The 16,801-nt window shown below is 41.2% G+C and overlaps 1 protein-coding gene across 1 annotated transcript in view; it reads left to right on the forward strand.

Moving 5' to 3' along the window:
* Positions 1 to 16,801, forward strand: part of DPY19L1 (dpy-19 like C-mannosyltransferase 1) — a 122,498-nt gene that overhangs the window by 33,086 nt on the left and 72,611 nt on the right. The window contains exons 5-6 of the mRNA XM_036738268.1: positions 4,414 to 4,534; positions 4,752 to 4,845. Of these exons, the coding sequence (XP_036594163.1) occupies positions 4,414 to 4,534; positions 4,752 to 4,845 (215 nt within the window). The remainder of the gene's footprint in view (positions 1 to 4,413; positions 4,535 to 4,751; positions 4,846 to 16,801) is intronic.

Genomic DNA, 16,801 nt, shown 5'->3' on the forward strand with positions numbered 1-16,801 from the left:
AAAATTCATGAAATTGATTCTCTTTTTCCTAAATTTTGTTCCTGAAGACAGACTTATTTTTTGGACAATGTCTGTCTGATTCTAGGAAAATTTACAAAGCCATGCACTAATGTGCGTACCTGTGATTGCATAGAGTTGTGTCATTACTCTGAACAGTGAAGAGAAAGACAAAGGGAAATTAAACCTTTCTTCTCCACCACCAGTGATGGGAAAACTCTTAGCAGTGAAGGCTGAGAGAAGGAAGGGGAATATTCTTTCTGTAGCTTCAGGAGAGGAAGTCCTGGTGTGGGGCTGTACAACATACCTTCTTCCTTTGTGTCTGGCTGTGCTCCCAAAGACTGGGCCACTAATGCCTCCATAGGAGCCACACACTCTCTCTCACCACTCCCCCCATCTTCCTCCCACCCTTCATCTTTCCAGAATGTTCCTGTTGTGAAACAAATAGTTACTCTCATTAGTTACTTAAATTCTCAAATGGCCTTATATTTAAGAATGGCTGTCCTGTTCATTTGGTTTCCCTGTTTGCTTAATTTATACTTTGAAAGATCTGTGGTTCCATTAGAATTCTCTTGTTTCCAGAGTGTGGTCCTTGTCTACAACCAGCCTCTTCTGTATTCTGTGATTATGTGTTAGAGCTGAAATATGCATCAGCACAGGTGGGGGAGCCTGTCCTGATGAGTCTTACAAATTATTGGAACTAAGTAGGTTTTTCAATGAAAATCTTCTGTGATGAAATCATTTGATGGGTTTCATAGACCTGTACTTTATGTTCATTGAGCATCCACAAGGTAAATGAAACTTCCCTATTTCCATTGAAGAAATCACCATTCTGTAGTCTTCTAGGTTTGTAACCTTGGTGATTTCTCCAGCCTTACCCTGCTTAGCCAGTCATCTCCCGATTTTGCTGTTTTTACCTGTCTACCTTCCCTTCCGTCCACCCCGTCCCTCTGTTTCTAGAACCAATACCCCAGTTCAGGCCCTCAGCCGCTCTCTCCTAGGTTACTGTAGCAGCCTGCTGGTTGGTGTCTCTGTCTCAATATTCACCCCACTCAGTTCCATCTTTTCCGTTGTAGCATCTCCTTAAGTGCGGATTTGACCTTGTGACTTCTCCACTGACTCCCTATTGCCTTTAGAATAAACTGTACTAAAAATAGTTTCACCTTTTCTGTTTGAGACTGGGTCTCTCTGTTTCACCCTGGCTGAATGTGCAGGATGCCCAATACTGATGGGCATGGAAGCATTCACCTACTCCATGTGCCTGTCTGGGTGGGTTTGCCATTCGTAGGCAGTTTTGTGGCCCTGCCCTCCTAGATCCTAATCATGTTGTTGCTGGACATAGTGCAAATCCTGATCAGCTCTCTCCCCACTACAGCCCGTGACTCCTGGCCTCAAGTGATCCACGAGCCTCAGCCTCTCCTGTACACTTACAAAGCTCTTTTCAACCTGTCCCCAGCCTTGATTTCTACTGTGCTCTGAAATCCAGCCAAACTGGCCTTCACCTTGTTCCTCACAGATGAGGAATCTCATCTCCTTTTGGCAGTCACCAAGTACTGGCTAGGTAAATTGGCATTTACTAAGTTCCATACACTGGGGTAAGCACAGATGATACAAAGAAAGACAAAACTATGATCCCAGTTCTCCAGGATCTCTCATCCTACTGAGGGAGATTACATACAAAAAACGTATCTATGAGATATAGATTGGAACTGATATCAGAAGGAAGGCACCAGTGTATCAACAATCCAGCTAGCAGCTGCTGTGGGAGTGAAAAACCAACACAAGCCCAACAACAAGAATGCTGCCAGCATAGGTTCTTTTGATCTGCTTTACTAAGGAAAGCAATGTTAAGGGGTTGACAATCTTACTTTAATCCAACATACAAATATCACTCACTTAGTTCAGGGGAAAAAGCCAGCACCCTGAACTTCAGAGCAAATACAAGTACAAAGACACATTGGAAACAGACCAAGTCACAATTCATAGTTACCAAATAGCATCAACATCTGAGTTCATGAGCTGGGGAGCTCCTCAATGGCTGGCCCAGAGTCACGCGCCACTCCTCCTATGGCTCAGAGCTCTGAGAAAGAGAAAGCCAACCCCTGGTTTTATATCTTTTTCAGGGTCAAGGATGAGTCACACATGTGACTTATCCACGTGACCTAAAATCGTCACAAAGAGGCGACTTAAACCCACGTGGTCTAAAAGCCTCTGCTGTCCCAGACGTACCACTCAAACCCATGTGAACTAGGCCCTCCCCTGAGGCAAGGAGGTCACCAAGGACTTCCAATCTATTCAAGGAAACAAAGGCCAGACTCTTCAAGGGCGCTTGGTTGGACTGAGTGCTGAGAGCCAACACAACCAGCAGTGGGGGATGGGGAAGGGAGAGGCCAGGGAAGCCAGGAGCTGGGGGAGAGGGAGGAGAGAGCATTCCAGGCATGGGGCACAGGCATTGAAAAGGGCCGGGGTCTGGAAACGGAAAGCCCTGTGAGGAGCAGCAAGAGGTTCAGAGTAGAAGGCAGGTACGTGCTAGCAGGCTGAAGGGTTTTCAAGGCTGAACAGCGTGTTATCTTTGATCCTGAGGGCAATAGGGAGCTGCTGAGGTTTGTTGACAGTCATGCATGTTCTTTAGGAAAATCACCTTTGCAGCTGTGAGATTGGGCAGGAGAGGGGAGAGCCTTGGAGTAGCAGCCGGTGCAGTGTTCCAAGCATGAGGTGATGAGGGAAGGCCTGGCCTGGGGTGGTGGTGGCAGTCTGAGCAGAGAGAATGGCACATAGAAATGTTGTGAATGTAGAAAGGAGGCCCACATTGGACACCTGGGTAAGTGGGGGGTTGGTGGTGACCCAGGCAGTGACTGGGAAATCAGAAGGGGGCTTGGGGGAACAGGTAATGAGTGCTGGTTTGGACATGTTCAATTTGAGGAGTCTATGAGTCATTCAGTTGGAAATGTCCCACATGCAGTTGGGGTTCAGGAGATAGGTTAATCCGGAAATCATCTGCATACAGGTGGTCAGTGAGCTCTTCAGAACGGATGAGATCATGAAGCAAGATGATGTAGAGGGAGAAAAGGGGCCAGGACAGAACCTGGGGGACACCTGAGTTAGTAGTTGTGACCTGAGGGTCCAGCAGAGGAGACTGAGGAGGAGGGGTCACATGGCTAGGGGAATGATCTCTTGTCACTATGTCTTTGCCCTGGCTCTCCCTGGCCCTAGAATGAACTCCTTCCTCCTGCTGCCCCATCAAATCCCTTTCTTCCTTCAGTGCTCAGCCTAAGCACCACCTTCTCCAGGAAGCCTTTCCTGATCCTCCCCTTCGCCCCAACTGCTGGTGCTCTGGCTCTGAAATGACTTTGTGTTTATCTTCTTTTTGTGTGGTGTGTGTGTGCGTGCATGTGCGCGCACACACACAGGCACATGTATTTGTCTTCCCTGCTAGAGTATAAGCTCATTCTGAGTAGGGATTATGTTATTCTTTGTATTTTTATTCCCAGTGTTATCACCGTGAGTGTCATATAGTAGGTACTTAATAAATGCTTATCCATTGATTGGTTGATGGATAGATTGCTATTCAATCGTTTTCAATCATGTCTGACCCTTTGTGACCCCATTTGGGGTTTTCTTGGCAGAGACACTGGAGTGGTTTGCCATTTCCTTCTCCAGATCATTCTACAGATGAAAAAACTGAGGCAACCAGGGTTAAATAACTTGCCCAGGATCACACAGCTAGGAAGTGTCTGAGGTCAAATTTGAACTCGCAAAGGTGCGTGTTCCTGACTCCAGGCCTGGCACTCAGTCCGCAGTGCCACTTAGCTGCCCAGTTGATTGGTAGATTGATTGGGTGCTATGAGATATGGGTTAGGGAGACAAAAAAGATGTGGTTCTTGGTTCTTGAGCCTGTGGTTTAGTTCAGGCAGGATTTTATTATATGAAAACTGGAGAACCTTTTCAGCCTCCATGTATAAGATACCTATGTGTTTAGGGTACAGTGGAAAAAGCAGTGACTTTGGAATTAAGAGGAACCAGGATCAGGTATGCCCCTTAATATCTTTGCAGCTTTGTACGAGTCATGGGATATTGCTAGGTTTCAATTTCTTCATCAGTAAATGATAGGATAGGAGTACATGACCCTTCCAGACCTAAATCTGTGGTCCTTGATTTTATGATGCTAAGACATTCTTGAGAAAATAGAGCTGAAGTATGGGAGTGATAATTCTGGCCCAGAAAGATGCATAGTGCATCAAGGAGAATCTTCAAGACCCAGAGATTTGGAGGACCCACTTTATTAAAGTGAAGGGGCAAAATGGACAGGCGAACTGGGAGAAAAAGTGGGAAAGTGTCACTGAACCCTTTGTGGCAGTCGTGACTACAATCAACAAAGTCCTTTCCTTATCCGTCTCCAATTTTGTTTCCTTTTAGGTAATCTTAGCCAGTTGGTATCGCATTTACACCTGGATAATGGACCTGATTGGTGTTCAGACCAAGATATGCTGGACTGTTACCCGAGGAGAAGGGCTTAGTCCTATAGAAAGCTGTGAAGGCAAGTTTCTTGGGAGGATAATGCTATGCTTCTAATTCATGTCCTATGGTAATTTGTATGTAAAAAGAGCAGAGATATATGACTGTTCAGTAGCTCTGAAGAAGTCTTTTAAATAAGCAAATATTAATAAATTTGTAAATATTTCAGAACAGAAAAAGACTCAAATGTACTTGCAGATTTTTAAATTATAGTGAGGCATTTTGTTTGTTTTTTCAAGGATTGGGAGACCCTGCTTGCTTTTACGTCGCAGTGATTTTTCTATTAAATGGACTAATGATGGCTTTGTTTTTCATTTACGGCACATATTTAAGGTAAGAACTTTGAGCCCAGTGAGCTTTCTGCATGTTTATGATGGGTTTTGCAAAATAAATTTAACAAACGAAAGTGTGATGGGTTATGTCTATTGGAGAACAATAACCTATTTAATCAATTCAGTTATTTTTCTGGTCTTATTTACCAAAACTTTGGAATAATGAATCAAAAAATTAGGTCCCACTTAAATGATTTTACTTGTAGTGTTAACGTCAATATAGTTTCCATGATGAGAATTTACAGGTTAAAAAAATTAAAGGTACAGCAGGCTTACTGTGGGTCTCTAATCAATTTAAGTAATCCCAGGCATTTGGTGTAGCTTATTGATCCATCCGGGTTAATGTCTTTTTAAGATGTCACACATACATGCATTGTGGTTCTTGAGCTAGAGCACATGGGAAAAGAATAGTTTTAGCACTGGTACTCATTACTTTACAAATATTACCATAAAAATCTCCAAAAGGAAAATGGTTTCCATGAACATTGTTATTATTTGCTTGTTTGCCTTTATGATAGAGCACCTTTTCTAAAACTCAATTTAGTTCAGCAAGAAACTTATTATTTCAACAAGAAATTTATTAATTGACTCCTGTATGCAAGGAGCTCAGCTAGTTATTGGAGATTTAAAGATAAAAACCCAAATCACTCCCTGCTCTTTGGAGGGTGCATTCTTTTTTTTTAATTTTAATTAGATTTTTTTATTTATAGTTTACAGCACTCAGTTTGACAAGTTTTTGTGTTCCAAATTTTCTTCCTCTCTCTCCCCTCCCCTCCCCTCTTCCCCCCACCCAAGACAGTATGGATTCTGATATATGGTCTACACATACCTTTGCATTAAACTTATTTACATAATAGTCAAGTTGTAAAGAAGAATTATGACCAATGGAATGAATCATGAGAAAAAAGAAACAAAACCAAAAAAAGAAAGAGGAAAAAAAGAGAGCAAACGGTTTGCCTCAATTTGCATTCAGACTCCATAGTTGTTTCTCTGGATGTAGATAGTTCTCTCCATCATGAGTCCTTTGGAGTTGTCTTTGAAATGTGTATTGTTGAGAAGAGCCAAGTCTATCAAAGTCATCACAGAAGCAATATGACTGTGGTTGTGTACAGTGTTCTGGTTCTGTTCCTCTCACTCAGCATCAGATCATGTAGGTCTTTCCAGGTTATTATGAAGTGCATATCTTCCCCATTTCTTATAACACAATGGTATTCCATTACATTAATATACCACAACTTGTTCAGCCATTCCCCAGTTGATGGACATCCCCTTGATTTCCAATTCTTTGCTACCACAAAAAGAGCTGCTATAAATATTTTTGTACATAAGGGTCCCTTTCCTTCTGTGATCTCTTTGGGATATAGCCTCAGAAATGGCATTGCTAGGTCAAAGGGCATGCACATTTTTACAGCCCTTTGAGCATAGTTCCAAATTGCTCTCCAGAATGGCTGGATCTGTTCACAACTCCACCAGAAATGTAACAGTATTCCAATTTTCCCACATCCTTTCCAGCACTTATCATTTTCCTGTTTTTCATGTTAGCCAATCTGACATATGTGGTACCTAAGAGTTGTTTTGATTTGCATTTCTCTAATCAGTAGTGATTTTGAGCATTTTTTCATATGCCTATAGATATCTTTAATTTCTTCCTCTGAAAACTGCCTGTTCGTATCCTTTGACCGTTTTTCAATTGGGGAATGACTTGTATTTCTATAAATTTGGCTCAGTTCCCTGTATATTTTGGAAATGAGGCCTTTATCAGTGACACTGGTTGTAAAGATTTTCTCCCAATTTTCTGCTTCCCTCCTAATCTTTGTTGCATTGACTTTGTACAAAAACCTTTCAATTGAACATAAACAAAATTATCCAGTTTGCATTTTGTAACACTATCTCTTGTTGGGTCATGAATTCTTCCCTTTCCCATAAATCTGACAGATAAACACTATCTCTTGTTGGGTCATGAATTCTTCCCTTTCCCATAAATCTGACAGATAAACTATTCCTTGCTTATGATATCAGCCTTTATTACTAAATCATGAACCCATTTTGACTTTGTTTTGGTATATGGTATAAGATATTGGTCTATGCCCAGTTTCTGCCATACTATTTTCCAATTTTCCCAGCAGTTTTTGTGAAATAGTGAATTCTTAGCCCAGAACCTGGATTCTTTGGGTTTATCAAAGAGTAGATTTCTATAGTCATTGACTACTGTGTCTTGTGTACCTAACCTATTCTGCTGATCTACCACTCTGTTTCTTAGCCAGTACTAGGTAGTTTTGATGACTGCTGCTTTATAGTACAGTTTAATATCTGGTATGGCTAGGCTACTTTCTCTAGCATTTCTTTTCATTAATACCCTAGATATTCTAGACCTCTTGTTCTTCCAGATGAATTTTGTTATTATTTTATCCAGCTCTGTAAAATAATTTGTTTGGTAGTTTGATTGACATGGCACTGAATAAGTAAATTAATTTAGGTAAAATTGTCATTTTTATTATATTAGCTCGGCCAAACTATGAGCAACTGATGTTTTTTCCATTTATTTACATCTGACTTTATTTGTGTTAAAGTGTTTAGTGGTTATGTTCATATAGTCCCTGGGTTTGTCTTGGCAGGTAGACACCCAAATATTTTATAGTGTCTACAGTAACTTTAAATGGAATTTCTCTTTCTATCTCTTGCTGTTGGACTTTGTTAGTAATATATAGGAATGCTGAGGATTTATGTGGGTTTATTTTATATCCTGCAACTTTGCTAAAGTTTTTTGTTATTTCAAGTAGTTTTTTACTTGATTCTCTAGGATTGCCTAAGTAAATCATCATAACATCTGCAAAAAGTGATAACTTAGTTTCTTCTTTGCCTATTCTAATTCCTTTGGTTTCTTTTTCTTCTCTTATTGCTACAGCTAACATTTCTAGCACCATATTGAATAGTAGGGGTGATAATGGACATCCATGTTTCACCCCTGATCATATTGGAAATGGATCTAGCTTATCCCCATTACATATAATGCTTTTTGATGGTTTTAGGTAGATGCTACTTATAATTTTAAGGAAGACTCCGTTTATTCTTCTACTTTCTAGTGTTTTTTAATAGGAATGGATGTTGTATTTTGTCAAAAGCTTTTTCTGCATCTATTGCGATAATCATATGGTTTCTGCTAGATTTGTTATTGATATGATCAATTATGCTGATTGTTTTCCTAATATTGAACCAGCCTTGAATTCCTGGAATAAATCCTACCTGGTCATAGTGTATTATTCTCATGATAAGTTGCTGCAATCTTTTTGCTAACATTTTATTTAAAAATTTTGCATCAATATTCATTAGGGAAATTGGTCTATAGTTTTCTTTCTCTGTTTTGACTCTTCCTGGTTTAGGTATTAGTATGATATTTGTGTCATAAAAAAGCATTTGGTAGGACTCCTTCTTCACCTGTTTTCCCAAGTATGGGAATTAATGGTTCTTTAAATGTTGGATAGAGTTCACATGTAAAACCATCTGGCCCTGGAAATTTTTTCCTACAGAGTTCATTGGTGGATTGCTCAATTTCTTTTGCTGAGATGCAGTTATTTAGGAATTTTATTTCCTCTTCTGTTAACCTGGGCAATTTATATTTTTGTAAATATTCATCCATTTCCCTCAGGTTGTCACATTTATGGGCATACAGTTGGGCAAAATAATTCCTAATTGCTGTTTTAATTTCCTCTTCACTGGAGATGAATTCACCTTTTTCATTTTTGATACTGGTAATTTGGTTTTCTTTCTTTTTTTTAATCAAATTAACCAAAGATTTATCAATTTTATTGTTTTTTTTTCATAAAACCATCTCTTAGTTTTGTTTATTAGTTCAATACATTTCTTGATTCCAGTTTTATTAATCTCTCCTTTGATTTTCAGTATTTCTAATTTGGCATTTAATTGGGGATTTTCAATTTGTTCTTTTTCTAGCTTTTTCAGTTGCATGTCCAATTCATTGATCTCCCTTTTCTATATTTTATTCATGTAAGCATTTAGAGATATAAAACCTCTCCTAAGAACTGCTTTTGCTGCATCCCATAAGTTTTGGTATGTTGTCTCATTATTGTCATTTTCTCGAATGAAGTTACTAATTGTTCCTATGATTTGTTGTTTGACCTGCTCATTCTTTAGGATCAGATTATTTAGTTTCCAGTTAATTTTTAGTTTATCTTTCCATGGTCCTTTATTACAAATAAGTTTAATTGCATCATGATCTGAAAAGGATGCATTGACTATTTCCCCCTTTTTACACTGGATTGTGAGGTTTTTATGCCCTAGTACGTGGTCAGTTTTTGGGTATGTGCCATGTACCACTGAGAGAAAGGTATATTCGTTTTTATCCCCATTCAGTTTTCGCCAAAGGTCTCTCATATCTAACCTTTCTAAAATTCTGTTCACCTCCTTAACTTCTTTCTTGTTTATTTTGAGGTTAGATTTATCCAGGGAGTCCCTGAAAGCTTCTGGGTCAGGAAGTGATGTCACCTGCCTTTTAGGCAGCTCCATGGAGGATGGAGCAAAGAGTGGAGAGGCTCTTAATCAATCCACAAATAGACACTTATTAAGCACTTACTGTGTACTTAAGGCTTTGGGGATACAACTATCAAAGAGAGCTAGACAGATCCTGGGCTCAAGGAACTTACATTCCAATGTGGTCATGTGTTTCCTGATCAGTGATCATAAGATTGATAGAAATAAATCCAGTGATTTGGGGTAGAAGTGCCCAGCCTAGGACCAATCAGGAAAGGCCACTTGAAGGCGGTGGCGCTTGACCTGAGCCTTCAAGGGAGCTAGAGATGGGAAGAAGAGAAGGCAGAAGGGAGAGCATTACACATCTAGAGGTCATAGGAAGGGGATGGATTGTCTTGTGTAGGGCCACAAGTCCAGTTTGGCTGGAATGGTAAGTACTGATCACTGTCATTAGCTGGGGAGGAGAGGCTGTAGCCAGGTGGTGAAGGCGATCAAATGCCCAGCAAAGGAGTTTGTATTTTATTCTGGGGACAGTGGGGCACCACTGAAACCCCTTGAGCAGAGGGGAATGTGGACAGACCTGAGCTGTAGGAGCATCAGTGTGGCAGCTGTGGGAGGAGGGATGGCTGAGGGGAGAGCCTAGAGGCAGAGAGCCTGAGAGAGAGAGGGGAGAGGCTGGCAGGCCCCAAATTCTGATGAGTATGCAGGAACTGCCAAAAGGGGACAGTTACAAGACATGTCACAGAGGTAAAGTCTCCAGGTTTGACATCCAAGGCCATGTGGGCCTGAAGCAGAGTGAGCCCCTGGAGATACCTCTGAGCTTATGAACTGTCTACTCCAGGAACAGAAATAGGGAAGAGAAGGGTCGAGGTGGCCCTTGGGGGAGGATGGTGAGTTCTGCTTTGGACACAGGATCCGGCTCGAGAACTGGCTGGGCCATTAGAAGTTATCCAGGCCCCCTTGCGTTATATTTGATGGACCTAAGGCCCGCTGGGTCCAAGTGACTAGGTCAGATAGGCCAGAAAAGAATGGTGACAGTTCAGTGGGACAAAAAAGCCTACCCAGTGAGAAGAGAGCCTCCAGAAGGAGCCTTGAATGCTAGCTCTCAGTATCATAATTGCATTTCATAGTTTTCTGATCTTTAGAAAAAGAGCTTTTGTTTGAAATTTTTTCATCTAATTACGAGTATAAAATCTAATGCCATTCTTGTGTTGAATGGATTAGGGAGATTCTTCTACATCTGTATCTTTCTTCAAAATCGGTTTAGTTGTATTTATTTTTTGTTGGACATGAAAAAATATTTTTAGAAGTGCCTTAAATTACTACTTCCTCAATGCTCCCCCCTCCCCCATGTTCATTAGCTTAGTCACCCTTCTAATCTTAAGAGAGTGGGATGAGGCTGGAATGTTCTTAGGATCTATGTTAAGAATGAAGAGAATAATATGGAAAATTGTGTCGCGTCTTTCTACAAATAGTACCACCTGAATTCTGAAAAATAAATTCTAGAAATTGTTGATGTAGGTAGATTGCTCATGACCTTTGTGATCCAGAATAATTTTTTTCAGTAATACAACTTTGTGATTCTGTCATACTAATCTCATGAAAACTAGAGTGGGGGGTTGGGAGTGTGATGGGGGTAAGGGGGCGAGGAGAACCATTGAAGTGGGCTGTGGGACCAGACTTTAAACCTACCTTTTCTGTTATGGAGAAGGGGTGACATATTGCAGAATCATAGATTTACATCTGGCAAGAGATCAGATCCACCTTACAAATGAGAAAGTTGAGGCCCATTGAGATTGAGGGCCTTGCTTAGGGTTGCGCAAGTAGCAGAGAATTCACTGGAATTTGAACCATGCCTGTTCAAGACTTTCCAACTCCTCATCCCAAGTAATTTTTTTCGCTAATTGTGACTCTGGTGACAGTTGTTCTTATAACAAATTTTAAGTTCTGAAGACAGGAGAAAGGACAATCTGTGGGGACAGTGCCTTAAAGACACAATATGAAAATGTTTTATCTCCACAGCATCTGAGGCTAGAAACCAAAGCCCTGGGCTTGAGGATTCTGAACTGGAAAATGGCAAAGCAGTAAAGGAGTGTTGGGTTTATAGTAAGAGGGCCTTGGCACTGAGCACCTGCTGTGCTGACTTCCTGTGACCTTGGGCAAGTCCTTGAACAGCTTCCGTTGTAAAACAAGAAGTCAGAGATGTAGGTCACCTGTAAGGTCCTCGGCAGCCCCAGCAGCTATGAGGGCAGATGGAGGCCCTCTGTGCCTCAGGGAGTGTACGGATTGAAGGTGTGGTAGCCCTTCGTGGGCTCCCGGGAAGAAGGATGATGGCCAGGAGAGTGGAAACTCTGAGGCCAAAGGCCTGGTTTTTCTTTGTGTCCCTTGCGCTGTCACAGCCTCTTCTTAGGAAATGCCTTATGAATTCTTGAAGAAAGAGCAGAGCCAGATGTGGGCCTCTGAGAGATGGGATGCAGAGCCAGCCTTGGGGATGAAATCTCTTTTTTTGGGAAGACTCAGAAGTCCTCAGAGAATATTTAGCCTCCTAGAGTACTTTTGGTTAGGGCGTGTTAACCTTTAATTGGTGCCATACATTGCCGTGCTCATATGTTTCTTGTAAAACCGCAGGGATCTGCTCGGGGCCCTCTTCTTCTCTCTCTATTTGTGATGTCAAAGTTACCCAATTTATGCAGGTGCTGTCCCTGGAGTCAGAGGGACCAGGTTCAGATGTGGCCGGTGATGTATATTCCCTCTTTGGTCTTGGCCTGTCGATGCACCCCATCATCCCCGACTGTCAGATGAGGGGGGTGGACTAGACAGCCTTTCAAGGCTCCTCCCAGCGGGAAGACCACTGGCTCTAGAATCAGTGGGTACTGATCTAAAGCACCGCTCTCGCATTTAGTCTCAGAGTGACTTGGGGCAAGTCACTTCATTTCCCTGGACCTCTGTTTACCTATCTATAAAATGGTGTTGAGCCCACAGATGGCCTCTGAGGGCCTGCCGGCTCTGAGCCTTTGATCATCTCCAAAACAGCTCATCTTTCCTGGGAGCTCAGCCCTCTTCTTTCCTTTCTGTTTTTGTCTCTACTCACTCAGATTGGTAACTGGGCATCATCTTCCTCATTCTCCCTCATCGTCCTGCTCCATCTCCACTTAGTTACCAAGCCTTGTCATTTCTACATCCCAGCGTCCCTGCTATTGTCAGACCATTACTGCTCTTCAGTGGGAGACCAGCTCAAGGGGACCATCTAATTATGACTGGAGTAAAAGCTCTTTGAATGAGTGGTGTTTCTCATGAGGGCCGTCAAGTGGAGAAATGAGTAACTGCTTTTAACAGTGTGGAATTGAGCTTATATTGTATGCTGCATGAAATTTTACTTTTTGTGCTGGTACCATAGGACGTGATAGCAAGATGTCTCAGCTCTCTAGTGTGTTTACTTTTTCTGATGTAATTTTTTGGATTACCCATTCCCCCGTCCCCAAATGTGTTGGCAGAGAGAGGCCAAAATTGAAGTAGAATGAGCAGTCACTCATGCTCATCGTACACTTTTCCCCATTTCTTATGTACCTCTAGTAACGTAAAGGGTTGAATGGGCTCTGTGGAGGTAGGTCTATGTTTCTTAACCAGATGAAGATAAAATTTGCTCTTTTACCACCTGATTTTCATTTTCTAGCCGTTGTATAGTTGTGAGGGATAAACTAGGAAAAACCAGTGACCTTGACTCCTTCAGTCTACTGTCTGGCATATGAGGAAAAGAGAGATGATATGTTAACCTAGGAACAACTCCCACCATAGCAACAGCGTGATGAAGTTAGCGTCAGGGGCTATTTGCAAGACAGCGTTCATAGCACGTATCACAGTATTTGCCCATAATGGGTGTTTCGTATGTATTTTTAAGTAAAATTATGTGAGTGGAGATGAAGAATGTTGAAAGCAACTCTAAGGATCTCTCCATCTCAGAAACAGTAATATTATTTGTGGGTTGAGAAGATGGATGCTTCTAAGGACTCATTCTGTTCCTTTAGTTTTTATAGTTATATCAGTATTTCAAAAGATAAGCACATCTTTTTACTGACAATTCTATGCTTTGCATTGTTCATTAGATGCTGGGGTTAGAAGAGAGATTTTGTTTGTTCTTGTCTTCAAGGTACTTACAGTCTATTGGAGGGGTAAAATACCCAATGCCAAACTCAAAGAAGCAGCTTAGCTATCTTGGCTCATTTTGCCATTGTATTGAAGTGAGATTTTGCTTCTCAAAGACTCTTTTTCGTGTAACTGTATGTGTTGCCTCATTTATCTTCTGACTGCTGATTCTTCTTATTCCTTTCTTATTTCCTGCCTTCCTTCCTGCTATCTGTTCACTGTGTCGGGGAGGAAAGTGATTAAAAAAACCCCAAACCCAAATTCAGGTCACCCGCTGGAAAGCATCTGTGCCACAATCTTCCATCCCCCTTGCCTCACAGCCTCGTTAAACAAATTACGCTCTTCCAACCGATTTTGAAATTTTTGTCTTAATTTATTTCCAAGCTGGCCCTCATTCTCAGGGGCCATTTCTTGATATTTTCATCTGGATTCCCTACCAGGGGCAACAAACACCATATTTTCCTGTCTTCTTAGAGCTTCTGATTCAGAAGTGCAGGCATCACCAGCATCCACTAATTTTTATCATCTATATTAGACTTTTTGCTTTTTAAAAATACAGTATATTTACTTTAAAATATGATTTTTACTTAAAAATAAAGCACATTTAAAAAGGTAAAAAACCATTCTCAGCTCCTGGGCTGTATAAAAATAAACAATACCCTCTTTCGGCCTGCAGGCCCTAATTTACTGACTCCTGATCCATGCTAATCTGAGGCAGCAACTAATACTTGTAGCAAATCCAATTGGAACCTCCTTCTAACTCCCAACGGATTAAATCGATTTCCTTTAATGTAGAGTCTGATGCTAATTATTGTTATTGCAAGGTATCCATTCGTCTTTGTTAGACTGTAAGGCTTTTGCCCCCCAGTATATTTTAAAAATGATACTATGCCGCTCTAAAGTTGTAATCCTAATCCAGAATTATTTCTTAGGATTATTCTGATACTGACATCTTCATTACAATTTAGAATGAAAAGTTACATGTGTATATAGCACCACAGGTGACTTGGAAGCTTATTTGGATGACTGCCTTTATAAAGTACTTTTCCTCTTAATCTTGAAAACTGACCCTTTGTAGCTGTATGTGGCCTTGGAGGTAGTGATTCCTCTGGGTACTTTTTCTAAATGTTTTCTTCCAGAAAAAAAAAATCAATCCAGTTCCCTAAATGTTATAATGCCAAACATTGTTCTAGGTGTGGGGGATACAGAGACAGAAGGGGGTGGCCTCCGCTTGCAGGGAGCTGCTCTCTCACGGGGCAGTACAGCATGTGCACAAATCAGGGCAGCAGCGAGGGTGGGAGTCCTTGAGGCCCTGTCACCTGACGGTTGGGTGAAGGAACTAGAGATATCTAGCCTTGGGAAGAGAAAGCCTTGGGGTGCATGACTGGGCATTTCAAGTGTTTGAAAGGCTTTTGTGAAAGCATCTCATACTTTGTTTATGGAGAAAGCAATGAATTAGATGATAACACAAGGAGGTGAACACAGAACTGGTTGGCGGGATGGATTCAAAAAGTAATCCTGCGGGGCAGCCAGGTGGTACAGTGGAAAGAGCACCCGTCCTGGAGCCAGGAGGACCTGAGTTCAAATCTGGCCTCAGACCAGACACTTGACTCTTACTAGCTGTGTGACCCTGGGCAAGTCACTTAACCCCAATTGCTTCAACTCCCCCCCCCCAAAAGGTAATCATGAAGGGCTCAATGCCTGTCATCATGGGAGGTGTCCATTGGAGCCCCCAGGGGTCTGTGCTTGGTCTTTTTCTCATCATTTTTATCAATGGCTTACATGAAAATTTATGTAATCTTAAGAGCTTTGAGCAGCTTGCTCTTATGGTATCTCAAAGAGGGAGGAGATATCAGTTGCTTGGAAAATGTCATGGGCCTTATTATTTTCAAAAAAGGCAAACAAGAGAAAATCACTAACTTCTGACCATGGGGCCACTTGACTATCTCTAAAATATTTATGAGAATAATATGTAGATATATCGAAAGGGGAAGAAAACAGGTGGGCTTTTGCAAAAGACAGGTACAGTAAACCTGATCTTTATAGTTACAGTAGACTCAAAGATGCAAAGAAATCAGGGTCCCACTGACCTTATTTCTTTTCTGTTAGAAACATTTGTTTGATAGACCCAAACACTGCCTCAGCAGCCCCTTCAGCCAAAGTCATAAATGTGCTTTGACAGATAACACTTTGTTTGCACTGCTGATTATTTTTAAATTAAATATTTTTATTGGAAATTTAACATGAGCACAAAGTTCCACTTGTTCAGCAATTATTTTAATCTAGTTTAATAAAATTAATTAAAGCAGTGTAATATTTTCTCAGTCTCTCTAAGACCCCATCTGGATCTTTTCATCATGTCCATTCATTCTTACGTGATATTACTTACTGCGTACTCCATTCCTCTGATTCTGTGGTTTTTATTCCAAATTATTTCATAGAGATCTTTTCAGATTTCCTTGCATCATGTCCATCTTAATTGCATTAAAGTATTCCATTAGAGTAATGGACTCCACTTGATTTAACCACTCCCTTATTGTTGGATATTTAAAGTGCTTCTAGTTTTTGCAATTACATAGGATCATAGATCCATAGATGTGGAGTCAAAGGGACCTTAGAGGCCAGTTAATTTAACCCCCTCAATTCACAGATGAAGAAGCAAATCATGGATTCTTTGTCAAGCAGACTGTCTGAAAGTACATTGCTTCTTTGCATAGAGCAGTCCTATAAGAATCTTCTGACAGCTTTGGTTTGAACTACCTTTGCCTTGATAACGTTAGTCCCCCCATTGTTTCCTGTTGCCTCTGAGATTTAAAAAAAAGCAAATTCCTTAACCTGGCACTTAAGGCTTCCATCTCCCATCTCCTTTTACTCTCCTTCATGAAGTCCATTTTCCCACCAAATTGGGATGCTAGTCACTTTCTCAGTTGGTATACCCTCTCCCCTTTCCCTGCATTCACACAGACCATCCCCCACATGGGATGCACTTGGCCTTTACTTCCTTGTCTCACAACCTTTCTTGTCCTTCGGGTTCTCATCTTGGCTCCTGCCTCTTCTGTTCACCCTTTCTGGATGCCACCAATATTCCTGTTCCTTCTTTAGCCGTCATCATTTTGTCACATGTGTTCTGCCCTCTTGGGGTAGATCCATATCTCTTCCCCACACTAACGTGCTTTAAGTTCTTTGAAGACAGAGGCTGGTTTGTTTTGGCCTTTTTGTACCCATCCCAGCAATAAGAAATAATCCAGTAACAAAGAATTAGGTTTAAGAACCAACCTTTCCTTGTGCATAGGTGAGAGAGAGAGAATCAAGCAGCCTGAAATTTA

The sequence above is a fragment of the Trichosurus vulpecula genome, chromosome 9 (genome assembly GCF_011100635.1).
Source record: "Trichosurus vulpecula isolate mTriVul1 chromosome 9, mTriVul1.pri, whole genome shotgun sequence".
Classification (NCBI taxonomy): domain Eukaryota; kingdom Metazoa; phylum Chordata; class Mammalia; order Diprotodontia; family Phalangeridae; genus Trichosurus; species Trichosurus vulpecula.